Source organism: Hemicordylus capensis, chromosome 5 (genome assembly GCF_027244095.1).
Source record: "Hemicordylus capensis ecotype Gifberg chromosome 5, rHemCap1.1.pri, whole genome shotgun sequence".
Classification (NCBI taxonomy): Eukaryota; Metazoa; Chordata; class Lepidosauria; order Squamata; family Cordylidae; genus Hemicordylus; species Hemicordylus capensis.
This window is the reverse complement of record NC_069661.1, coordinates 50,115,016-50,141,557: the sequence shown is the minus strand read 5'-3', so window position 1 is coordinate 50,141,557 and position 26,542 is coordinate 50,115,016. Positions and strand designations below refer to the sequence as shown.

Genomic DNA, 26,542 nt, shown 5'->3' with positions numbered 1-26,542 from the left:
CAGTTGTCTTTTTTTCTAAACTAAATAGCCCCAGGTGTTGTAGCCTTGTCTCAAAAGAAAGGTGCTCTAGGCCCCTGATCATCTTGGTTGCCATCTTCTGCACCTTTTCCAGTTCTACAATGTCCTTTTTTAGATGTGGTGACCAGAAGTGTAAGCAGTACTCCAGGTGTGACCGCACCATAGTTTTGTATAAGGGCATTATAGTATTCCACAAGTTGATTATGCGTTGTGTGAAAAAGTACCTCTGTTTGTTGGTCCTAGATTTCCTGGCAATCAATTTCATGGGATTGCCCCTAGTTCTAGTGTTATGTGAGAGGGAGAAGAATGTCTCTATCCACTTTTATAGACCTCTGTCATGTATCCCCACATACTTGGTTGGGCAGCTTCTGGACAGTAGGAAGTAGCTTGTATCACCAATAATTACAACAAAAACGTCTGCTCTGAAGGAAAGCAAAGACTTTTTATAGGTTCTCTCCCCCACTCTCCCCCTCTGCCAGCAAGGTTCTAAAGGTAGGGGAACTCAGATACACAAAGGGAAGAAAGGGGAAGTTCCAGCACAGGATCCAGAAAAGAATGGGACAGTCATTACTGAGATGGTTCCCAGAACAAAAGCATCCTATTGTCCAGAATCTACATAACTGGGTTGTCCTCATTCTTGATTGCATCCCACAGTCTAATGGCCACTCTTCTTAGGGGCAGTCTTTATCTTAGTACCTTGATTGACTGATTGATTGATTGATTGATTGATTGATTGATTGAAACATATTTTTATACCTTATATCTTAGTACCTTTTTGCTTTATTAGGATCTCTGGCTTCCTTAAGAATGCAAGGAATGAGAGTGTCTAGTTTGGTATCACTTCAAGTGTGCATGACACAGCTGTTTGACCCCAGAAGAAGCTGTCTTCCCGCTAGGCACCAAGTGCTTGTCATGCCTTACTTAGTCTTGCTTCTGCCAGAAGCCAGAGTTTCCATAAGTGGGCAAGCGGGCTATCTGGCAACAGCCCCCCACCTTGGTGGCTGCTATTTTAAAAGCAGGAGGAACAAATAGTCTCATGATATTGTGAAATAATCTAGTGCTGTTAGTGGAATAATATGCTAATTTATTGATTCTGCACAAAATTCTAAAATGGTTTAAGATGCACATTTATCATACATTTCCATAGCAGAGTCCATGATTATTAGCTTCAGAAATGTAAAATGCCTTTTTTTCAGTTCTGTGGAAACCTATATGCATCACTTATAATATTTTTAAGGAACATTGGATTGCTCAGTATTAAAAAAAGGGAATAAATGCTCTCAGCTAAATTTATAGCATAATAAAAACTTTTATTTAAATGTAGGATATGTCAACAGGTGAAGGTTTTGATTAATTTGATAGAACAAGCTCCACAAAACCAATTTACAAGTGATTTGCAGATGTGCTGGCATCACTCAACTGTATTACTATGATTTATGTTACAAATACTAATGCAGATGATGAAATGAAATTTACTGTCTGTAATTACCTCAAAAGGCGGGGGGGGGGACATCAGAAGAGAAAAGGAGCTAAAAAAAACCACCCAGTGATTGGCTATTTAAACTCTGCTTACAAAGCAAAAGGTGGAAATACATTAATTTAATGAAACTGCAGAAACTGATTACACCATGATTTGCAGTCTCTTGCAAAATGCTCTAACCAAATGACCTGTATCTGATCTTGAGAAACTAGTACATATAGTCCCTTTATTTCACACTATTGGTCATGAGTAATCTGCATTGACATTATTCATGAGAGCATTTTGGATTGTCATGGCCAGGACCTACCATTTAGTTAAACAACTGACAAATAGTAATCAAATAACTTAGTATGAATACATTAGCATAAAAAGAGCATAGTTTCGTCATCATCATAACCCTTCTGTGAACAACAGACCGTCACTATTGTAAAGTCTTGCTACTGAGATATCCGTCTTTCTCACAGCCCAAACCTCCAGACACATGCACACAAAATTATTTTGCCCCACCATCCATGTTAAAAAGATGTGGTGGATACAAGTTGTGCATATAGTTATAATGGCATCTTCCGTGCATTTATTGCAGTGGCCAAATGGATACTTGTTGATGGCGATGGTAGTTATTGGGCAATCAGAAAATTTCAGCTGCTTGGTAAGGGTACAGCCACCCAGTTTGCACATTCTTGCTATCATTCTCAATGAAAGGCATCCTAACTGAGATATATTGCATGACACTTCTCCAATAAAGAGAGGCCTGATTTTTGCTGGTCATAAGAACATAAGAAGATCCCTTATGGATCAGGCCCAAGGCCCATCTAGTCAAGCATCCCATTTCGCACAGTGGCCCACCAGATGCCGCTGGGAACCACAGGCAGGAGTTGAGGGCATGCCCTCGCTCCTGCTGTTACTCCCCCACAACTGGTACCCAGAGGCACCCCGCCCCCTGTGAGCCCAGTGGTCGTGTAAACCACCAGGCTCACAGGTGAGCCTGGTGGTTTACAAGTGGGGAACCCGCTTGCAAAGCCCTCCCTTTAGCCTGCTCTCCCACTAACCCCATTATGGTGGGTCTCACTGATCGTGAGACCCACCTCAATGATTTACACCTATATCCAATAAAGTCAGCACACATGAATGTGCAGATCATTGCCTCTGTACAGTGCTCATATTGTATGTGCACAATCATAGTCAAACTTCATTTGGTTCATTTGTTTAGTGTTGAAAACATTTCAGTAGAGTTCTACTTACTGTAAGACAATCTCCTTTAGAGAGCTGTAATACAAGATGTTGGCCATGCCTACCGAAACAAAAACATGGAGGGGGCTCAATTACACTTTCAAAACAGGTTTCAAAGAAAACCAATACTGTACTGTCAAAGCAACATTTAGCACATTGCACAGGAGAGTATGGGAAAGAGAGCAAAATGGCACAGAAATCTGCTAGGCTGGAAAACTCATTCAGGGCAACCTCATCCTCTTCCTCATGTTTGTAAGGAACTAGGAGGCCAAGAAGACTCTTGGAGAGAAAATGAAAACACAAGTTTTCCTATATGCTTAAGAGCTATGGCCCTATTTCTCATCATGTCAAGGCTTACTGGTGGCAGAGGCAGCAGGTTGGAGCATTTCTTAGTGACTGCATTGGCAGCTGCCAGCACTTTTCACCAGAGTGAATGGCCATGGGCCCTTTGATGACCCCCTTTGATGGCTGACTCCTGATCCCTGAAAAGGGGTCTCTGGAAAGCCAAAAGACTGATAAAAAGAAAGGGTTGCCTTTTAACGTATAATGCATGTGATGCAGCATGATGCAACCAAGTGCAGCTTCTGAGGAGTGGGGGGCAGGGAGGCAAGTGCCCCCCAGGAAAGTGACTCTCCCCCATTCCAACTTCAGAATAAGTAGGGCACAGGTCACCCACCTATTCTGTGCCCCCCCCGCATTTTTTATTTTGGTGCCACCACTGGATGCAACATGCAGTGATGCAGTGCTAGGGGTGGGGCACTGTATTATGGTAAGGATGGTGACTGCCATTACCCCACCCCCTCCGCTGCCACTAAGAGGGGCCCCAGAGGCATTTGGCTGAAGGCTCCCACCAAAACTGCTCCTGGCATTGTCCATCTTTCACGCAGCCTTTCCCCTTGTTTTGTTTACGTCTCTTTGTGTCCTCACCAAGAGCAATAGTGAGAGCTACCATATAACCAGAATGGTTTGTCTTCAACTTAGGAAAGTTCAAACAGTTGATCTAGGAGGCTCACTATAACAGTCCAAGATCCTCAGCTATAAAATGTGAAATAAAAGATATCATGGGTGCTTTAAATGGCAAAACTTACGGGCAGAGCTCCACTTCCAGATAATTGCTTGTTGCACTATTCAAAAAGAAGGCTTCAACTACTGCGGAAGATATAATGCCATCATATTAATGTGTGCAGCTGAGTAGAGGGCAGAATCAGTCATGGGCTTGGATTATTATTTCTGTAGAAGATCGCCTTTATCTTGTTCATCTTTACAACTATTTCCAGTTTTACAAACTGATTTGCCCAAGGCCACACAATAAGACCTTGGGGCAGGTAACATTTTAATACAGGCTTTCCCAGTATGTTCTAGTGAATTGGCTCACTTCTGGATAAATCTGAAAACCTGACTAAACTTGCAAGAGATTTTTGCAATTTTTCTTCTGAAGAAAAAAAAAAATCATTTCCTGAAGCAGTGGTTTGTCCATGAAGCAAATATTTCCTCAAATCACTGCTTCAAGAGTAAACTCAAGAGGGCAATTTTGGGCAGGAACACAGCCTACAGAAAAGTAAACCTCCCTCCTGAATTACTTCCTTCCCAACCATGCTCACTCCTGCCATCATGACTATTGCTGACCAAAAAAAGAGGCACTTCCATCTGGAAGCCATGCTATAACACATGCACACATATTTAGTTTGAGAATATACATATTCTAATGGCACTGAATCTCCATTAAATATAAGAGTTGGATCGAAAAGTTCTCTCCCTTCAACAGAAGGATTCCTTCTTTCAAAGTAAGGGGACCTTTGGATCCAACCCATTGGCTGGACTCCAGCAACTAGCTTAAGTCATACCTAAGAGCTTCAGCATACACAGCAAGCTTCCCCCCACCCCACCCCGCCCACACCTTTGAATTGCAGGCTGCCATGCCATTTTTGTATGACAGGGTGGCTGCTGATTGAGAGCCATGAGTTCAAAAGCCCTTTGAGTGTGTTGAACTAGGTTCTTTGGATTCTGGCAACCGTTACGCAATGGATATAGGTTCCCAGCTTTCTCCTTCTATAACACTTCTATAACACCAAAATAATGGTTCTGTGACAGGACTCACCATGTTCTTACAGGCCACAAGCCAAAGAACTATTGTAGCTACGGATGGACACCTTTATTTAATTTAACTTAATTATTTATTTTATTTCTATACCACCCTTCCATTAGAAAATGATAGTTGATCACCTAAATTATTTCATGCATTAATATGGGTTTTTTAAAAAAAACAAAAAACAAAACCCTGGCTAATCAATATTGAAGCTATTCCCATGATCACTAGAAAGCAGGCTAAGGGAGCCTAGCCCGCTTTCTAGTGATCGTCAGAACCACCAGGTTCACAGGCCAACCCAGTGGTTCCAAGGTGGCTAGCCCACCTAATTCCCCTTAAATGAGGTTAACAGAGCAAGCGCTCTGTTAACCATGGTTTTTTGCTTGTGTGCCACCACGGCGCACGGCGACACATGAGTAGACCCCTGACCGGGAGGCTGCAGCCAGCCTCGGGGGACTCCCCAGAATGCCCTGTGCGCTCACACAGGGCAGCCTGGGACTTCCAGGGGCCAGGCGGCCCCCGATCCCCACAGCCCCTACCAGCTCTGTGATGGAGTCGTTAGTTGTGTGGGTGGCCAATCGGCCACTCGGGGCTCAAAGTTTGATCGTCTGCGGGGACAGCAGACTAAGCCCACTCTCCCCGCAGCAGCCCTGCAGGCTCTACACACGGATTGTGTGTAGAGCCTCATTAGTTTTCTAGACTTTAGACTTCAAAAGCTCTCTCTGTGTTTGTGTGTGTGTGCTAGCTTTCATTACACCTTACCTTCATAGTCCCAAAGTCCATCAAAAGGCTCTCCAGGTTCACCTGCTGGAGTTGGAGGATCATCAAAGAACAAGGAGCTCACTTCCATTACTAAACCTTCATTACCAGGCTTAAATATGATTGTCACTGGTGCATGCATAACTGGTATGCTGTCCCAGGTAGTTTCAATTTGATATTCTACCTACACAAATACATAGAAAGTCAGAAAGAATTGTGTGATCTGGTTTCGACACATTGAGGCTATTCACACAAGCAGCCCTAGCGAGACTCATATGAAGCGCTGGGGTCGAGGCCAATCCTGGTGCTGCTGCCTCCCTGGGTAGCTCAAAAAATTTACCGGCCCTTTTACCCAGGTACAGGGTGGTGTTCCTGCTCGGGCTGCATGGAGCTCAAGCATTCACAGAGCCAGGTACCTAGAGCACCAACTCATTGTGCAGTGCATTGTGGGATATCTGGAGACTGGGACACAATATCCCAGTCTGCAGAATGCCACGTGGCTCACGGCAGCGCTGGTCATGTGGGCACACAAGCTATACAGCTGGGCTTGCTGCTGGATCCTTGGAGGGGAAGGTAGGTGCTATCCTGCCTTCCGCCTGCCTGCCCACCCTGGCTGAGCAAGAGGTCCTATGAATGACCTTCTAAAGTGTTAATTCATTTGGAGGATGAATTCTGGGAATTCTGTGTGCCATTTGGAGACAATGCATGAGCAACCCAAATAGGATTGTCAGCTCTGCATGAAGCTCTTCCTGGATGCCCTGCCCCACTCTCCTTCCAATCTTTTCCACAATCCCAAGCCATTAAAAACTTCAGGATTGCTTCCAGGAGGGACCTGGAGATGGAGGCTGATTCCTGGAGACTCTTGGCCAGTCCTGGAGTGTTGGCAACACTAATTATACAAAACTTGAAGTCGAGTAGTTCTGACTGTGTTCTGGTGAGGAGAGGCATACTTTCCCTCTCCTTTACATGTATGAACCTTTATTTTTATGGATTCTCACTGAGTGTGTGAGTACATCTCTCTCTCTCTCTCTGGGTACTAGTTTTTCTTTTTCATGATGGCAGAAAATAGGCACTAGGAACATGGGAAACTGCCATATACTGAGTCAGACCATTGATCTATCTAGCTCAGTATTGTTTTCACAGACTGGCAGTGGCTTCTCCAAGGTTGCAGGCAGGAATCTCTCTCAGCCCTATCTTGGAGAAGCCAGGGAGGGAACTTGAAACCTCCTGCTCTTCCCAGAGCGGCTCCATCCCCTGAGGGGAATATCTTGCAGTGCTCACACATCAAGTCTCCCATTCGTATGCAACCAGGGCAGACCATGCTTAGCTATGGGGACAAGTCATGCTTGCTACCACAAGACCAGCTCTCCTCTCCTCCACTGTCCAGTTAAAGTGTAACTCTCAACAGCTGAAAAGAACACTGCTATAGGGATCGTCTCCACCTTGTGAAGGAACCTAAGCTGGAAAATGCATCTACTGTTTAATGTTTATACACACACGTACAGAGAGCCTGCAGGAGTTAACTGCACACTTGTTTCCTTTTTATGGCATTAGCATTAAGCTCTCTCACTCTCTTTCCAATAAGCTCCTACACGAGCAACTTAAATTTTATTTTCTTAGGACTGATGCCACCTACCAGTTGTTTTGAAATAAGCAACACTTTAAAAAAACCACCCTTCATTTTAACAAAATGCATTTCGAATGGTAGTTTATTTAAGTGCCATATGGCAGTCTTTTTTTCACACTAGCATCATAGAATAAAATGTGCATGGATATATATATTTACATTTATATCCCGCTCTTCCTCCAAGGAGCCCAGAGCAGTGTACTACATACTTAAGTTTCTCCTCACAACAACCCTGTGAAGTACGTTAGGCTGAGAGAGAAGTGACTGGCCCAGAGTCACCCAGCAAGTATCATGGCTGAATGGGGATTTGAACTCGGGTCTCCCTGGTTCTAGTCCAGCACTCTAACCACTACATTACGCTGGCTCTTAAATAAATAAGATAGATCTCTGTCCCCAAAGGGCTCCCCAAGGGGCTCACAATCTAAAAGAAACATAAGATAGGCACCAGCAACAGTCACTGGAGGTATTGTGCTGGGGGTGAATGATCTTGCATTACAATAAATTGATTAGTCTCTAACCTGACACAGGACTATTTTGGCTCTGAGAAAGTTGAAATGTAGCCCAAGATGTATAAAAAGTACCAAAGGAATAGTCTCAGAAAAGTGGAAGAGCAAGTTTATTCAACGCATAACAGGTTTGGCTAAAGTGGGAAGTTGCAACAGCTGCTGATATCTTGACTTATAAGGTGCTCATGTATGTAGAGTGTACGGGCATGGAGCAGGCCCCCTTGTGCAACTCTCCATGTCCTGTACTCACACTGTTGTGCAAGAAGGTTAAGCATCCAGAGCACTCCCCACACTCCAGAAGAAGTTAATAAGACTGGGAACATGGCTTAGGACCAGGTTACCCGGGAGTGCACCTTCTTCTGCACGATCCCCACTGCACATTAAGGTCAATCGAGAGAGATCCATCACCGGATGCCACCAGCTACTCTGGTGGAGACTCAAAAACAGGCCTTCTCTGTGGTCACTGTGGAATTTGCTCCCTATAATAGATGTTGGTGGTTTAACATCTTTAAAGTAAAGGTAAAGTGTGCCGTTGTGTCGGTGTCGACTTCTGGCAACCATAGAGCCATGTGGTTTTCTTTTGGTAGAATACAGGAGAGGTTTATCATTGCCTGCTCCTGTGCAGTATGAGATGATGCCTTTCAGCATCTTCCTGTATCGCTGCTGCCCGATATAGGTGTTTCCCATAGTCTGGGAAACATACCAGCGGAGATTCAAACTGGCAACCTCTGGCTTGCTAGTCAAGTCATTTCCCACTGCGGCATCAAGTGGCTGGTTAACATCTTTACCAGCCTTTAAAAGAGCCCTTAAGACACTTTTTTTAAAAAAGCCAGGCTTTTAGTAATTTTTGAATGTTTTAAGTTGGGTTAACAGTTTGTCCAATTTTTTGTGCTGTTTATTTTTGTGAACCACCTAGAGCCTTTGGAGTCATGCAGTATATAAATTAAATAAACAAACAAAATAATAATTGCTGATCCTCTAAGATGTGTGAGCTTGAGCCCAGGAGAAGAGGGTGAGTTCTGCGAGGGGTGATGTGCTGTGCCCACACACCCTAATTACATACTTTGTTTAGTCAGGATGTCAGCCTATGTAAACTTTAGCTGTTGAAGTGAGTAGAACTAAAGAGCAGGGAGAAGCAAGAGAATAGAAACACAACAAGAACCATTGATCTTGCTCTTTCCCAAATCAGTGGGAAATAATTCTTTTTAACATGAAAGTTGATGGGAAATGCAGCATTATTTTATTCAGTATTGATTATGCAACAGATTGTGATAAAGCAACAAAAGATAACTGTAAAGGAGTCTTCTCTATTGTATTATGTTTGGTCTCACTGATTACTATGAGACTTTTTTCAAACTTGTGGCAGGGTAAAGAATGTGGCTCACGTCCTCACCTTTCTTGCCCCATGCTGAAGAAATGCTTTCTCGTGATCTTTGAAAGGTACATTTTCACTTTAGGAAGAAAACACACACAAGATTAGTGGATAAATGGAATGTTGTATTAACTCAGACTGTAGTATTCTATTTTTATTTGTGAAATGTGAAGTAACAGCTAAGAAACCACCATTAAACTAGGGTTATACAGAAGTGATCTGAAGTTCTTAAAAAAAACCAAACAGTTCTGAAGAACAATAAAGAAAATTAGTGGTTGAATGAAATGGGGGGGAAAACACAGACGCTGATAACTTTATTCTCCCCTCTAGTGGCAAGAAGCAGTAAGAGTCAAGGTTTCTGGGATCATAACGTATTTCTGAAAGCAATTTTCACAGCCTATCAATCCAACAATTGAGAGGAGCAACAAGCCAAGAATATATTTCAATGTTTAGATAACTTCTGTGTTAGAAGTGATAAACCTATGAAAGTGATAAGCTTTCCATATTTATATAAATAAATAAAAAATAAAAAGAAAAGACAACCCAAATTCTTTTTTCCAAAAATTTATTATTTAATAAAGATTCTACCTATATCATGGGTTCAGTGTTACCACCATTAATTACATTTTTAACCCACTCTTCCTTCCAGGATCTCAAGGTGGCAAACATGATTCTCTCTCCAGCCATTATATCCTCACAACAACCCTGTGAGGTAGGTTAGGCTAAAAGAGTGACTGGCCCAAAATGCCCCAGTAAGCTTCCTGACTGAATTTTGAAGATGATCTCCCAAATCTTAATCCAGTATGCTAGTTGATGCCACTGCACAACTCTGTATCTTACACAATGTCACACTGCAAGCAAATAGATTGATTCTCTTGTACATTAACACAATGCCACTATGCTAGAATTGATTTAAATCACTATTCATGGACATTTAAATCACTATTCATGGACATAGTATGGAGACCGGGGCTCCTATTCAGAGACAGTTACACACGATCTGTTAGCCTGAGACTGTGGGCAGAGATACACATTCAAGATGCAAAATGAATGGGTGTAACCTGCAGCTCAGTTGAAGACTGCATTAGGTGAATTGCACTGGATGGTTTCTATTCTGTCTACATGCATATCTCCCTTACCGAATTGGGATATAGGACTTGGAAAAGTCCATAGGAGCTGCCCAAGCCAAAACCGAATGAAAGCCAAATTCTGCTTCTTACAGCCCTTCACTAAAATGATGCAAAATGTGCATCTTTTTAAGAGCACTGTGAACGAAAAAGTCAAAACACACTCAGGAAGTCTACATGATCTTCTCATATATGGCACAGCCAATATCTTTACACAAAGGGCTTGTCTGCTTGTTAAGTTGACATCCTCATCCCATGTCCTCCCCTCGCCACTTTAGCTTAAGAAATTGGCTGCATTGTTTAGGATTCAAAAAATACATTGCTTTGCATAGTCCCATCTATACATCCCATACAGTGGGAGGAGAAAAGATGGGAAATATTACCATTAGTGCCCCCTACGTCACCTTCAGTGGCACAGTGGGGAAATGCTTAACTAACAAGCAGAAGGTTGCTGTTTTTGAATCCCTGCTGGTACTATATTGGGCAGCAGCGATATAGGAAGATGCTGAAAGGCATCATCAATTCACACTGTGCGGGAGGCGGCAATGGTAAACTCCTCCTGTATTCTACCAAAGAAACCCACAGGGCTCTGTGGGTGTCAGGAATTCAAACTGACTCAACGGTACACTTTTTACCTTTACTGGCTTCTACTGATCCAGCTTACCATAGGGGCATGGATCAAACCCTCCCAAGACTAAAGGACTAATCTGCAATCCTATGCACATTTACTACTACTACTTATATACCGCTTTTCAACAAGTTCTCAAAGCAGTTGATAGAAAAAAATGTATAAGATGATTCCCTGTTCCAAAAGGCCCATAATCGAACAAGAAACATAAGGTAGACACCAACAACAGCCACTGGAGGGATGCTGTGCTGGGATTGAAGAGGGCCAATTGCTCTCCCCCTGCTAAATATAAGAGAAACGCCACTTTGAAAGGTGCCTCTTTGCTCAGTTAGCAGGGGTCAGCTATCTACTTGGCAGGTGTTCTGTTGAATTCAGCAGGACTTGTTTTCAAACATGTATAAGATTGATTTGTTTTCCATAGAAGGTGGCAACAGCATCATCACCCTTCTCATGTTGAACAGCCCGTATCTTCCTTCAGCCTGGCAGACTAAAGATACAGAAGCAGGGATGGCTAGTAAAGGAGGTGACAGTTGAGAGCAGGGGCCTATTCATGAAGCTGGGAAAGCTTTGAAGAAAAAGGGCTGGCCATTGGGGACATCTTACTGGAACCTTTCCCTAATAAGAGCATTTAGTGGGGAAGAGTAGAGCAACACCAGTTTTTGCCCTTCCCCCTGAGTGTGCACTCTTGGCAATACTCTGGCTGAGTTCAGAGCAGCTTCTCTGTGCCGGGAAACAGCTCAGCTACAGCCTAAGGTGGCGGCCCTGGATGTCAACCATTCTTCTTAAAGTCTGATGCCCAGAACTGGACACAGTACTCCAGGTGAGGTTTGACTACCACTATTATGATGAATATTTATATACCACTTTTCAACAAAAGATCCCAAAGTGGTTTACATAGAGAAATTTTTTAAAAATGTGGATCCCTATCCCCAAAGGGCTCACAATCTTAAAAAGAAACATAAGATAGACACCAGCAACAGCCACAAAAAAAGGGATGCTGTGCTAGGGCTGGATAGGGCCAGTTGTTCTTCCCCTGCTCAGTAAAGAAAATGCCCACTTTTAAAAAGTGCGTCTACTCAGTTAGCAGAGGAGTAAAGTGGAAGTATTACTTCTCATAACCTGGAAACTATGGTTGTAGGAATGCAGCCCTGCAGCACCCCACTCAAAACCTCTCTACAGTTTTATGAGGCACTAAGTACTATTTGAGTAAAACTTTTCAATAAGTTGAGCATCTACCCAACAGTTTTGTAATCTAGCCCACATTTGACCATTTTGTTCACCAAAATATTTTGGAGAACTTTTGTCAATTTCTTGGTTAAAATCAAGATGTGTCTGCTGCATTCACACAATCCAGTAAAAATTGATTGATTAAGTGCCGTCAAGTTGGTGTAGACACTTAGCAACCACCAGTAAAAATAGGAACCTCATTAAAAAGAGAGTGAGAGAGATTAGTCTGGCAGAATTTATTCTTGACAAATCCACGTTGGCATATACTAACCACTGCATTCCTAATCAAGATGCTTGTGGACTGGCTGCTTTATATTCTGATCTGGTATCTTCCCTGGTATCAGAGTCAGACTGCCTGGTCTGTAGTTTACTGTATCTTCCTCCTTTTTTAAAGTTCAGGGAAACGTTAATCCAGTGCCACGTGTGATACCTCACCTGTTCCCCAGGATTCATTTCTGGAGAGTGAATTATATGATAGACATTCTGAGAGTACATCAGCAACTTCTTTTAGTAGCCTAAGATGAAATTCATGTGGCCATGGTGATTTGAACTCATTTGAGGTAGGTCGGGATTTCCTGATCACCTTCTCAATCAAACTGCAATCCTGATCCCTCAAATTAACACTGCTTTTGGGAGACTGAAAGAAGACAAAGTAGGAATTGAGCAGTTCTGCCTCCTCTTTGCCAACCCTTAACATTTTACCATCTTTATTGAGCAACAGGCATACCATGTCTTTCCTCTTATTATAAATTTATTTCAGCACAAGCTTTCCTGGGATAGAGTATTCTATCAAGAACACAAATTTTTTTGCTGAAATATACACAGGGATCCCTCTGCAAGTTCTTTGCTCTTGCATGCCCAGTGAGAATGGCCGGGGGCGAGAAGTGAATGGTGTGCCATTTTTAGGGGGGGCAGGAAGTCAAAATAAGAGACAGAAGACAAGTTTAGTCACATAAATATCTGTGGAAGTTTTCAGGAAGCATTTGTCAGGAGGCATGTATAGTTCTAATGAACACATTTCATGGATTAGTCTGAGCTCTATGGATATCACTTACCAACTCTTTTAGAATGCAAGGTAAAGAAAATCTCAAAATGTTGTATTGGACTGTATTTTACATTGGTTTGGGGAAGTTTTATTTTAAAAAATGAAGAGGAAAACTATCTTGAAGATAAATACAATAATGTACTCTCCAATGCATGTGCTGAATTTTAAAAAATATATAAACATTAGGATTTTAAAAAGCCACAGAACTATATCATTCCCAGGACTTATCAGCAACTACCTGGCATGTGGCAACTACCTTACTGGCAACTGTATGTGACTTAACCCAGGCATACCAGTGGCCAAGCTTTTGCACAAACGAATAAGATCATTTCTGTAGCACTCTAAAAACTTCAACATGGCTCCACATGAGACTAAAAAAACCCCCTCTGCATTGTAATGCTCTCTGCACTGAAAGAACTGGACAATATTTCATTTGGTTTTCTTTCAAGTAATGGCTTATAGTGCAATGGCTCATAACTACTTGTCTCACAGGGAGGAATAAAGCTTCTGCTTTAGCACCATGCAATCCACTTTGTTTAAAAATTTGCTTTATAAGCAAGGGATCAAACACCACACTTAAACATGAAATCAAGCCTTTCAATTTTATAAATGCAAGAGGACCAAAAAAAAGTTATGGGGTACCTGTTTAGTGTGAAGTGGTGTGCAGGGTCAGTAAGGCATAGAGATATAAAAACTGCAGCAAATAAGGACTTCATTTTCTCAAGCTACCAGGCAGTAAAAATTTAGAACATTATATATATATATATATATATATATATATATATATATATATATATATATATACACACACACACACACACACACACACACACATACATACACACCAGCTATGTTATCACAGCCAAATAGTCATTGGGCTTTTGAGATATTTATTATCAGAAAGAAGTCATTAACACCACTTATTGGCCTTGACAGTGTTTTAATAATTGACTAAGACTTTAATCAGTGACTGGTTATAGTAAGTTAGGGAAGCATTTTATATTGACACTTCAAATACCCACCATCATCACAGTAGGAAGTTTATTTAAAATATAGTCTAACACCTCACAGACTATATCAAAGAAATATGCACATGAGTTCAGGGCTTTCTGAACATGCTTCTTTAATAGCACCTGGTGTGTTTGCTTCAGAAATTCATTTATTAAAAACGTTATGTTGCACCCTTCAGTATTACTACTCACAGGGTGGCAAATAGAATCACACAAACAAAAACAGAACAAGTGTATTTTGAACTGTAGTTTTTGAACAGTTTTCAAAGGTGGCATGTATAATGCATTGCAGAAGTCTAATCTGGAGGTTACCAAAATAAAGAGAACAGTGACCAGGCTGTCTCTGTCCAAGAGAAGCCAGAGCTGGTGGTGTGTCAGGCCAGAGCTGATGGTAGGAATTCCATGCCAGAGGTGGCACAAGCTTTCAGTGACGAAGTTGGATCTATCAGCTATCCAAGATATTGAACCTGATTGTTTGATAGAGTTCCACTCCTATGCAGAACAGGTCAACCACCATGTCCCGTAGAAGATAACCTAGCCACCAGCAGCACATATACCACCAGGCCAAGCCATAATATCTGGGTACCACCTTCTGGAATCAGCCTTGGCGTAGGAATGGCATAATTGAAACACAGCACTCCAAGTCTCCAAACTAGACACCGAGCACCCGCTTGAGCACCTTGCTCAAGGAGGGAATGTTTGCAACCAGTGAATAGGTATTGCGATCCTCCAGACACAGAAAAGCTCTTTACAAAAGCAATCTCACAACTATCTCCTTCAAGTAGCTTGCATTTTCCCCTTGCACACGGGTGCACTCACCACTAGGGGTGTGCACAAAATTTTGTGTTTCATTTCAACCTCAAAACAAAACATAAAATGCTTGAAACATGTTGTTGAAACAGTGGCCAAGTGCTAATTTGGAGAGCTGGTCTACGGATTGGGTTCAGCAGATAGATCAGCCTTCTGTGGCAGGCCAACATGCTAAGTTCAGACCGGAGGCCTAGTCTACCCACCTCACACAGTGGCCCACCTTGGAGGCCTGGTTTACCCACTATGTGAGTCCTGGTCTATCTGCCGTGTGAGGTGGGTAGATTAGGCCTTCGCCCCAGACCTAGCACGTCAGCTTGCCTCAGAGAACTGGTCTACCTGCCAACAACAGTTAGTAGACCAGCTCTCCCCAGAGAAACAACCCTCCAAAATGGCACTCGAAATCTATCAAGTCAAAGCAGGGTTGTTTTGAGCTCAAAACAGGCCTTTCGAACTCAAAATGCTTTCTACATCCCTATTCACCACCTCCATGCCCCAGTCAGTAAATCCTCTTCTAGACGTTATAAGCCAAGGAGAGCCACTAGAAGCAAACAAGTGCTGGACATACTCTTCTAAAGAATAAACTTTGATTCACACTATGATTCAGGTGAGCCTATGCCGTTTCCGTTCCTCTCAAACCTCTGTTGGTGCTGCTGGAGAAGCTCCATGGCTCTTAAGAATAGCTTCAGAACTTCCCATTACAAATAATGAGAGAGGTGTTAAGTACTAGTGCTATTTTTAGGAGCCACAGGTACTCTTCAGCAGCATCCATGTGGTTTTCAGATAGATATACAAATGTGTGCTGCACTCGAGTCAGTGGGTCCTTACACTGTATGCAAATCATTAACAGTAGCTTGTGCAAGTTTGGAAGCAAACTTGAAAGAAAACCAGCTCTGGTCAGAAGTCCAAAAAAGAGTCCTGAGCTGTATCTGCCTCCCTTCCAAACTGGTACTCTGATAAATCTAAGAACTACCAAAATATGTACATTGCTTCCATTAGTCTCAAACTGGGGCGTGTGTATCATTTTCAAGACTCTGCATCTATATAGTGAACAATTCCCTCTTAGATCAAGGGCCAGCTTATGGAAGCACCATAAGCTCTTAGACAAGTGAACTGAAACAGAATAAATATCTCCTGATGTGGATGTCCATGATAAGAGTAAGTGTCCAGACCCATATCAATCTTATTTTTGCAATATGTTGTGACTCAAGATCATGTGCCCAAGAACAGAGAGTGGAGCAGGTGAGGACTGTAGCAGCAGTAGTAGCCCTAATAAAAGCTAGAGGTATTTGGAGATTGTGGGCTGGGAAAGAAGAGATGAAAGAAGAAGCTGTTATAGTACAGGATAACCTCATTATTTGCAGTTCCACAGGGTGTCCAATAGACACCCATCTCCAGTATCCACAGATACTGATGGGTTAAAACCCATGTATCCATGGTTCCTAGAAAGGCAGAAGTGACCATGGAGGTCACTTCCAGCTGCCATTTTGTCTGGAGGAGCCCAGGAGCCATTTTGTGGCTCATTTCTTGTGTGTGAGGGGAGGAGGACTTTTCCCTCTTGGGGGGGGTCAGTTATGGGGGCATTTATGGACACATGGGGGACCCACAGAGCACACCACAGCAAGTTCTGGACAGTTTGGGGGCTTTAAAAAGTTTCCCTCCACCCTGGAACCTAACCGTTTTCTCCCCCATAGCCCTAATGCGTTGTTACTTGTGGTTCCATTACTCAAGGTAGTAGACAAGGAATGGAACCCCAGCAAGTAACAATTTCTCCTGTATGATGGTAGTACCAAAAGAAAGATTGTGCCATCGAGTCAATGTCGATTCCCGGCAGCCATAGAGCCATGTGGCATTCTTGGTAGAACGCAGGAGTAATTTACCATTGCCTTCTCCTGGCAGTAGCAAAGCAGAGGAGTATTGGAGCAGATAGGAATTCCATACTTTTTCTTTCTGAGTTTTATGAAGAATACAGATTTATATTCTGCTTGCTTAAGAACCATTTTGGCCTAGACTATCCAACCACATCAACAGGATAAAAACACATCCCTTTAATATCTTTATTTAAGAAGATTTCTGCTAGACTTGAAGCCAGCGCTACCTCTGGCTTACTTTTCAAATCTACTTACCACAAAAAGGAGACACAACTTGCTCTATATTTTCATATAAATAACCAAGTTACAGATGTGTTAAAATCTACAGAAAGGTTAGAATTAATACTTAAATCTCAGTGAGAGGGCCTAAAAAGACTTGTAACCGATATGGAATGCCCTGTCAAAGATAAACACATCAGCCAAAGCATATAATTTCAGCTGTGTAGCTGGCTTTAGACACTAGTCTAATATTTCATATCTGCTACATTACTTGTTGAAGTGGTTTGCTGCCATCTAAATGGAAGACAAGGGACAAAGGTCCTTCTGAAGGTGGAATGAAACATTTCTTAGATCATACTTGAAAGAGCATTTTCACAAAACCAGAAGTGGCATTAGATCAGCTCAAATTTGCTGTCTGTAATAACCTAAAGGGTTCAATGGCTTATTAAGGCTAAAACCATCTCCATCTTTATTCCCCAAACTGAAAATAGTATTTCAGAGCTGTCACACTGAAGAGGCAAGAATGACTTTGAATCAGTAACAGCTTCAGTACATTACAAGGAGCAACCATTTAGATGTCTCCTTTACAAGCGCATGAGAGAATACCTATTCTTAAAGCCTATCCTTCAACTGACTGAAGAGCATACACCCATTATATTCTGCAACTATTGCAGTACAGAGCTAGAACTGCATGTTCTTCTCTCCGCTCATTCCTCTTGGATTTTGCTGTGATGTAATGAAGTGAAATGGGTTGACATTTGCTATTATCAAGAGAAAATTGAGTTCTTCATGTAGGACCCAATCCCAAATGAAGGTTAACTTGGACAAGAGTAGTAGGCAAGTGGGGAAACTGGATTCTAGGATTCATCCTAGGTGCTGGGAGAGAGGCTAATTTTCCCCTCCTCCCCTCACTGTTAGGAAAAGTGATCAGATGAATTAGAAAACAGGTAATCCCAGGCACTACTCTTAAAGTGCCATCATTGAAACAGAAAATTAATGAACCACCTTCCATAAAATCGGATGTATTCAACATAATCCAGTGTCTGATTTTAAGAATAATATCCAGAGAGCTTACAAGAGGTCTGCCAATTTAGAAAAACTGTAGCTTTTCCATACGACTGCTTTTAGATCTACATCCCCATTACCAAAAGCACCAGTGTCCTTTTCTACCTAATTAGGAACCAGTTCTACCTACACAGAGTTGTCCTGCATGGTGCTCTGATAGAAGCAAGTGTAGTATAAGGTGTCCAGAACTCTGGTGCAGTTTACTAGAGGGCAGATGTTCAATTTTGAGTGCTGCTTGTTGTTACTATAAATCTTTTGGGATGGTTTAAGCTTAATCAGTCTTTTCCCCTGAATAGCAGGAAGTGTACAATGACTTGCAAATTCCATGTTCTTTAGGCTGCATGCACCAGTATCTTTCCTTTATTTCAGCAGCAGGCACAATGATATGCTATACATCAATTCATGTCTTCCCTACTAGCAAGGATTCCTTTGTATGCTATCGTTTAGATCACTATAAACATTAGGCCTGTGCAAATTTGGATTTTATCTGAAATTGCACAACATTGGTAAACATAGATTAAATCCAAATCTGATTAAAAAAAAAATCAGATTGGTAAAGTCAGAATTAATTCTGAAATAGTTTGGAATTCACAACATGGAATAGGGTGTTTCCATATAGAGGTGAATGGAGAAACTGGGGGGGGGGAATCACGTGGCCAATCTCCCACTGACCACTATGGGGAAAATACAAATGTAAGTCTGAATCAGAATCCCAAACCAAATATTGCCAGAGCCCATAGAATTCAAACCAGATATTGTCGATTGGATTGGGTTGAATCCAAATCTGAATTTTCTCAACACGCACAGGCCCAACATGCTGTTTAAGCTATCGCGACACATTGATTTAGTCCTATGTGGGGCAGAGGTCCCTGAACCCTAATTCAGTTAACCCGCAACATCATATACTTACAGTAACTGCACACAAGCACAAACAAAATTTTTAAAAAGAAAAAGCTGTGATTGTCAAGCAAGGCACAACATCTAACTAAATTTTCTAAATTTTAATGTTTGATTTTTATCTTTTTATGCAATTAAAATTAAAAATTAAAAAAAATTAAAATACAATTAAAAATTGTGTTATATTTTAATTCTGTACACCGCCTAGAAATTTTTATACAAGGTGGTATATAAATTCAATAAATAAATAAAATAATAAACTAGTGTCATATGCTGTTCTAGGCTTGGGCATTAAATAAGTCAAATGATAGTCAACTATTTTTACATTATACTTTATTAGAACAAATATTGAGTATTAAAGTATGATACATATTCCAACTACAACAAACTCATTGCGAGACAAGGCAATTAAGTCATTACACTTTATGAATTCACTAAACAGGTCTTCTCTTTGACTTTTATCCTTGAACATCAGGGTTAGTCCATGGTTACAATATTTTAAAAAATGAAACATAACAATACTAAAGCAAACTAACTAGCTATTGTCAGTTTTGTGTGTTACCAGGTCAATTCTTCAAACATTATGAGCATCATGGCTTCCTACAATGCAAGACAATGTTTAAATCCAGTCACATAGACAGACAATGTATGACTGGTATGTCACTCCTAAGACATACTGCAGTTCCTCTATTTTACCAATACAGGAACATAAGAAGTTGTCTTATACAAGTCAGGCCACTGATCAATCTAGCTCAATACTGTCTACACTGACAGGCAGCAGCTCTACAAGCTTTTGGACAGGCATGTTTCCCAGCCCTGCTTGGAGATGCCAGGGACTGAACCAGAGACTTTGTTTGCAAAGCAGATGCTCTAGCACTGAACTACGCCCCATACCTGTAATTAACTTTTTTAGTTATCTCCTATAATGTTCAGTTCCATTTTACTCCACTGCCTTGGATGAAAAAGCTAGTTTCCAGCTAGATTCTCTTTAAGCCTACGTAGGATGGGAAGAGACGCTAGAAAAGCACCTGAAACAATATTGTTAGATTTACTATTCATGTTACAGACATAATCAGTTTAGTGTGAGAAAATAAAGCCTGTTTGGTACTATGCAATCAACAGATCATAGATTACTCTTACCTTACAATATTAACAGCTCAGTGATTAATTTGTTAGAAATACCTACATTTTGACAATACTGTAGCTTGTTCAGGCAAACAAGCAGATTTTAAGGGGAATCACAAGATTGTTGAATGACAATTCCACAGATTATCCACAAAGGCAAGGTTATTAAGGTCCTAAATCTTATCAAGAGCCGATGCCAAAGGAACATAGGAATATATGAAGATGCCTTCTACTGAGTCAGACTGTTGGTCCATCTAGCTCAGTATTGTCTACACAGACTGGCAGTAGTTTCATCAAGTTTACAGGCCAGAGTCTCTCTCAGCCCTATCTTGGAGATACCAGGGAGGGAAATTGGAACCTTCTGCATGCAGATACTCTTCCCAGAGTGGCCCCATCCCCTAAAGGGAATATCTTGCAGAGTACACATATAGTCTCCCAGAAATGCCAATCTGGGTACATGCAGAAATGCCAATGAGGATGGACCGTGCTTAGCAAAGGGGACAATTCATGCTTGCTACCACAAGGAGTCAATTCACTGCAGTAGAAGAAAACATACAGGTTAGCAAGTTTATTATGAGGCTAGTTCAAGGGTCTTCCTCGAAGCAAAAATGTTGAAGAGTTGGATGCTGAAAATCCAGCAACAGCTGACTGGGGAGACTTTGTTCAGCTTATTATCTTTTGTAGTGTCATTCACTGTTCCCAATTAACCATAGCTTGATTCCTCCTCCGCTTCATGCCTATTTCAACACAATTGACCAATTGTCAATTCTTCTATGCTAGTTATCAGAAAGCATACTATAACAGACAGTGGGACATTATGAACAACGGATCAAATGCATTCAGATTACATCTCAGATGCAGACACACATGCAGGAATAAACATTCTTCCATTTTTGCATTCTAGGAAAATAATCTTTAAAGCACTCAAGTACATACGATTCTCAAAACTCTGAAATATTTTTCTACATAGAAAAAATTATCTGTGAAGGAAATGAGGAGTTCTTTATAGCCACCTACAGAAGTTCTTGGCTTAGGATACAATGCCAGCCTACACCTTAATGGGAGATTCTCTGCAGTGAATGCCAGCAACAGAACCAATAAAGCAGTATTGCTGAAATGACCTGTGAAAAAAGCAGATCAGTGTGGGGATTTGAATAAAGATGAAATGTTTGACAGTTTAAGACTGAAAGCTGAATGGGTAACAGAACACAATGGTAAGAAATGCAAAAAGCATTGAGATGTAGGAATAAAGCAACAGGGTAGCACCCACAGATTCTCCTAAGGCAGGGCTACACAACTCCCATTAGCCCCAGATACAGTGGCCAATAATCAGGGATGAAGAGCATTGTAGTCCAACAACAGTTGGAGGGCCAAAGTTGTACAGCCCTGCCCCCCATTCCAGATTTAGTAAGAGGGTGCATTGTGAATTATTCCTTCATGGAAGTGGAAAGTGAAAACTAGAGTGGGCACATATGGTGCAAGGACATTTGAGGGATACAAGAGATCCATTACCTCCATATCTGTAGCAAACTTCCCAGTGTCAGCATCAAGGAGTGTAGCAAGGAGTCCTGCAAAAGTGATTCTGAGCAGAGCTGGTTTACTGTATCCCATAGAACTCATGTTTGCTGAGCTCAGGCACACAGTTGGGGTACATGTAAAAAACCTGCCAATCTCCCCAACTGCTAATGTTTTAACCTAATGCAACAGTACCCACGGGTACTCAGTCGGAAGCCTACTCTGTGAAGAGTAGATGCAGCTTGAGTAGGTGAGCAAGCTTTTCTAAACAGATCATCATCTAGCCTTTCCCCCTTTCAAACTAACTAACAGGAGGAGGGGAGATTTTGAGGGGCTGGTTTTCTTTAAGGGATAAGTCTGTGTGTGTTAGTTATTTACCAGGGCTAGCAAACTCCAGTGTTTTTGTTTGTCCTTGCCTGGAGGGAGTGGAGTCAGCTAGGGCTGTGTGAGGCCCCACATTCCTTTGACCCACATCCTGTGTCTCAGTTGGAAGCCTACTCTCTACATAAGAGATGAAGGCCCGAGAGCATAGCATACAGAGCATAGCGGACAGGGATAGCAAACAGGATGTTGGAGTTTTGCAGGAGTTTAGCAGGAAGTGTGCAGGAGAGCCTGGAACAAGCCCCTGTGATCACAAGGAGCTTGGTGGACAAGAGAATATAAGTACAAATCCCTCCCTCATTCTTGAGAAAGGCTGTTTGGACAGTTAAATAGCTAACCATTACACCTGAGACCTATCCTAATAAACTATCTCTAAATACTGTAAACAGCCAACAAAACCAGTATGAAGACAGAAAGTCAGCAGGCGAGGGGGCACTTCCCAGTGTATTGCACAGAGTGCCACATGTATGACTATTTGCCCCATGGGCAGAAGTCATGGGTGTGTGCTCGGTGCAATGAGCTCCTGCCTCTCAGGGAACAAATTCGTTCCCTTGAGACCAAGGTGGTGGATCTGGAGAAGTTCAGAGAGACAGAGAGGCATGTGGACAAGACCTTCAGGGATGTGGTAGAGGCATCCCACTACAGGGCTGTCAGGGAGAATGAAGGTCTCGGGCAAGGAGGACATCGGTCTAAGGAAGAGGGAAATGCTCCTTTAGAAGGGACCCCTTCCGTGGAAGATGAGCCCATATCCTCTCACACAGGGGATACTCCTCAGGGGGGTGGGGGCCTCCTTGTAGTGGGTGATTTCATCATTAGAGATGTAGAGAGGTGGGTTTGTGACACGCGTGTTAACTGCACAATGACTTGCCTGCCTGGTGTGAAGGTTGCGGACATCACGCAGCATCTAGATAGGCTCTTAGGCAGTACTGGAGATAGCTGTTGAGGTGGACATCTGCACCAACGGTGTGGGGAAATGTAGTTGGGAGGTCCTGGAAGCAAATTTAGGCTAATAGGTAGTGTATTGACGTCCAGGACCCCCAAGATTGCTTTCTCAGAAATGCTACCTGCTCCACACACAGGTAAAGTGAGACAGGCAGAGCTGAGGTGTTTCAGTGCGTGGATGAGATGTTGGTGCCAGGAGAAGGGGTTTAGATTTGTTAGGCACTGGGATACATTTGGGGGCAAGCAAGGCCTGTGCAAAAGGGACGAGTTGCACTTGAACCAAGATGGAACCAGACTGCTGGCGCTTAAAATCAAAAAGGCTGCAGAGCAGCTTTTAAAATGACAACTGGGGAATAGCCAACAGGAGCTGGGAAGTAAGTCAAATCTGATTCAGCAAATGCCATCCTTTAAAGTGCGAGGGGGCAAAGGATTCAGATAAAACAGAAGGCGACAGAGCAGAAACACATAAAGAGCAGACAGAAGCCTGTGCCAGATGGTCAAAGAGTCTAAAGAAATATAGCATCACATGGTAAGAGTGTCAGTGTATAGGTGCTTATATGCCAATGCCAGAAGCCTCCGAGCAAAGATGGGTGAGCTGGAGTGTTTGGTTGCTAATGTAGAAATAGATATAGTGGGCATAACAGAAACATGGTAGAACAGTGAGAACTAGTGAGACACTGTTATCCCTGGATATAAACTCTATGGAAAGGACAGGGAGGGGCGCCTTGGAGGTGGAGTAGCACTGTATGTTAAAGAAGGCATAGAATCTAACAAGCTAGAAAACCTATGTGTAGTGGAGTCCTCCACAGAAACCCTGTGGGTGACAATACAAGGCCTGAAAGGAAACGGGCTACTGGGGATGTGCTATCGCCTTTCGGATCAAAACGCTGACAGTGATTAGGAGTTGCAGTAGGAAATCAGGGAGGCGTCAAGGAGAGGCAGTGCAGTAATCATGGGTGACTTCAATTACCTACACATAGACTGGGTAAATTCACAGTCAAGTAATGACAGAGAGGTCAAATTTCTAGATACGCTGAATGACTGTGCCCTAGAACAGCTGGTCTTGGAACCAACCAGACAGAAGGCCACTTTGGACTTCATGCTGAGTGGCACCCAGGACCTGGTGCGTGATGTCAAAGTCATCGACCCTTTAGGGAACAGTGACCATAGTGTGATCAAATTCAGCATATATGTAGGGAGAGAATCACCATGGAAGCCTAACACAGACATTTTGAATTTCAGAAGAGGAAACTTCTCCAAAATGAGTATGGTGAAAAGAGAATTGAAAGGGAAAATCAGGAGAGTCACTTTGCTCCAGAGTGTATGGAGTTTACTCAAAACTACAATACTAGAAGCCCAGTTAGATTGTATACCCCAAAGAAGTAAAGGTACCACTCAGTCCAGGAGGATGCCTGCATGGCTAACAGGTAAAGTCAAGGAAGCTATGAAGGGGAAGAAGACTGCCTTCCGAAATTGGAAGGCCTGTCCAAATGAAGAGAACAGAAAGGAACACAAACTCTGGCAAAAGAAATGCAAGGTGACAATAAGGGAGGTGAAAAGAGAGCTTGGGGAACATTTAGCTAAAAGCATCAAGGAGAACAACAAAAACTTCTTTAAATACATCAGAAGCAGGAAACCTGCTAGGGAGATGGTTGAACCATTAGACAATGAGGGCGTGAAAAAGACTGAGGATATGGAGGTTGCAGAGAAGCTAAATGAGTTCTTTGCGTCCTTCTTCATGGCAGAAGATACTGAGCAGATACCTGTTCCTAAACCAGGCTTTTCCGGGATGGAGGCTAAAGTACTGAGTCAGAAGTGACAAGAGATGATTTACCTTTGCAGAAGCCATGCTAGTTCTCTCCCAGCAGGGCCTGTTCTTCTATGCTTTACAATTTTATCCTTTGAGAATGCTTTCCATCAATTTGCGTGACAAGAGATACGGTTATAAACGGTCTGGAAAAACTAAAAACTAACAAGTCGCCAGGGCCGGAAGGCATCCATCTAAGAGTCCTCAAATAACTCAAATGTGAAATTGCCGACCTCCTTGCTAAAATATATAACTTGTATCCCTGTAATCGGGCTCTGTACCGGAGGACTGGAAAGTAGCAAATGTAACACCAATTTTCAAAAAGCGTTCCAGGGGTGATCCAGGAAATTACAGGCTGGTTAGCTTAACGTCCGTTCCAGGCAAATTGATGGAAAGCATTCTCAAAGGATAAAATTGTAAAGCATAGAAGAACAGGCCCTGCTGGGAGAGAACTAGCATGGCTTCTGCAAAGGTAAATCTTGCCTTACAAATCTTTTGGAATTCTTTGAGAGTGTCAACAAGCGTGTGGAACAAGGTGATCCAGTTGACATAGCATACCTGGACTTCCAAAAAGCTTTCGACAAAGTTCCTCATCAAAGACTCCTGAGGAAACCTAGCAGTCATGGGATAAGGAGACAAGTACATATGTGGATTGCTAACTGGTTGAAGGACAGGAAACAGATGGTAGGTATAAATGGAGAGTTTTCACAATGGAGGGAAATAAAGAAGTGGGGTCCCCCAGGTATCTGTACTGGGATACTGTACTGCTTTTTAGTTTATTCATAAATGATCTAGAAGTAGGTGTAAGCAGCAAAGTGGCCAAATTTGCATATGAAACCAAACTCTTTCGGGTAGTGAAATCCAAAATGGATTGTGAGGAGCTCCAAAAGGATCTCTCCAAACTGGGTGAGTGGACGACAAAGTGGCAAATGCGGTTTTGTGTTGGCAAGTGTAAAGTGATGCACATTGGGACGGAAACCCCTGGCTTCAAGTATACGCTGATGGGATCTGAGCTGTCGGTGACTGACCAGGAGAGGGAACTTGGGGTTGTGGTAGACAGCTCATTGAAATTGTCAACTCAAATGTGTGGCAGCTGTGGAAAAGGCCAATTCCATGCTAGGGATCATTAGGAAGGGGACTGAAAATAAAACGGCTAATATTATAATAACTTTATACAAAATGATAGTGCAGCCATGCCTGGAGTACTGTGTACAATTCTGGTCACCACATATAAAAAAGGACATTGTAGAACTGGGAAAGATGCAGAAGAAGGAAAATAAGATGATCAGGGGCCTAGAGCACCTTTCTTTTGAGGCAAGGCTACAACCCCTGGGGCTATTTAATTTAGAAAAAAGACGACTATGGGGAGACATGATAGAGGTCTATAAAATTATGCATGGTGTGGAGAAAGTGGATAGAGAGAAATTCCTCTGCCTCTCACATAACACTAGAACCAGGGGTCATCCCATGAAATTGATGGCCAGGAAATCTAGGACCAACAAGTACTTTTTTCACACAACGCATAATCAACTTGTGGAATTCTCTGCCACAAGATGTGGTGACAGCCAACAAACTGGATGGCTTTAAGAGGGGTTTGGGTAACTTCATGGAGGAGAGGTCTATCAATGGCTACTAGTTGGAGGACTACAGGCCACCTCCAGCCTCACAAGCAGGATGTCTCTGAGTACCAGTTGTAGAGGAGTAACAGCAGGAGAGAGGGCATTATTTATTTAACTTATATACCACCCAAACTTTTGTCTCTGGGCGGTTAAGAATGACATAAGAACAATTAAAACAA

The 26,542-nt window shown here is 42.3% G+C and overlaps 1 protein-coding gene across 19 annotated transcripts in view; it reads right to left on the bottom strand.

The window, feature by feature from the left end:
• C5H4orf33 (chromosome 5 C4orf33 homolog) overlaps positions 1-26,542 on the bottom strand; it is a 98,772-nt gene that overhangs the window by 55,325 nt on the left and 16,905 nt on the right. For 5 of the 19 annotated variants that reach the window (XM_053253324.1, XM_053253321.1, XM_053253323.1 and 2 more), the window contains 3 exons: positions 5,577-5,757; positions 3,817-3,877; positions 2,741-2,789 (listed from right to left, as the gene is read on the bottom strand). The exons of 3 other annotated variants lie outside the window; for them this stretch is intronic. In XM_053253324.1, the coding sequence (XP_053109299.1) occupies positions 2,741-2,789; positions 3,817-3,877; positions 5,577-5,757 (291 nt within the window). Of the gene's footprint in view, positions 1-2,740; positions 2,790-3,816; positions 3,878-5,576; positions 5,758-9,099; positions 9,158-19,290; positions 21,221-26,542 lie in introns of those variants that run through there. 11 more of the 19 variants (XM_053253335.1, XM_053253327.1, XM_053253332.1 and 8 more) reach the window with 8 other exon arrangements.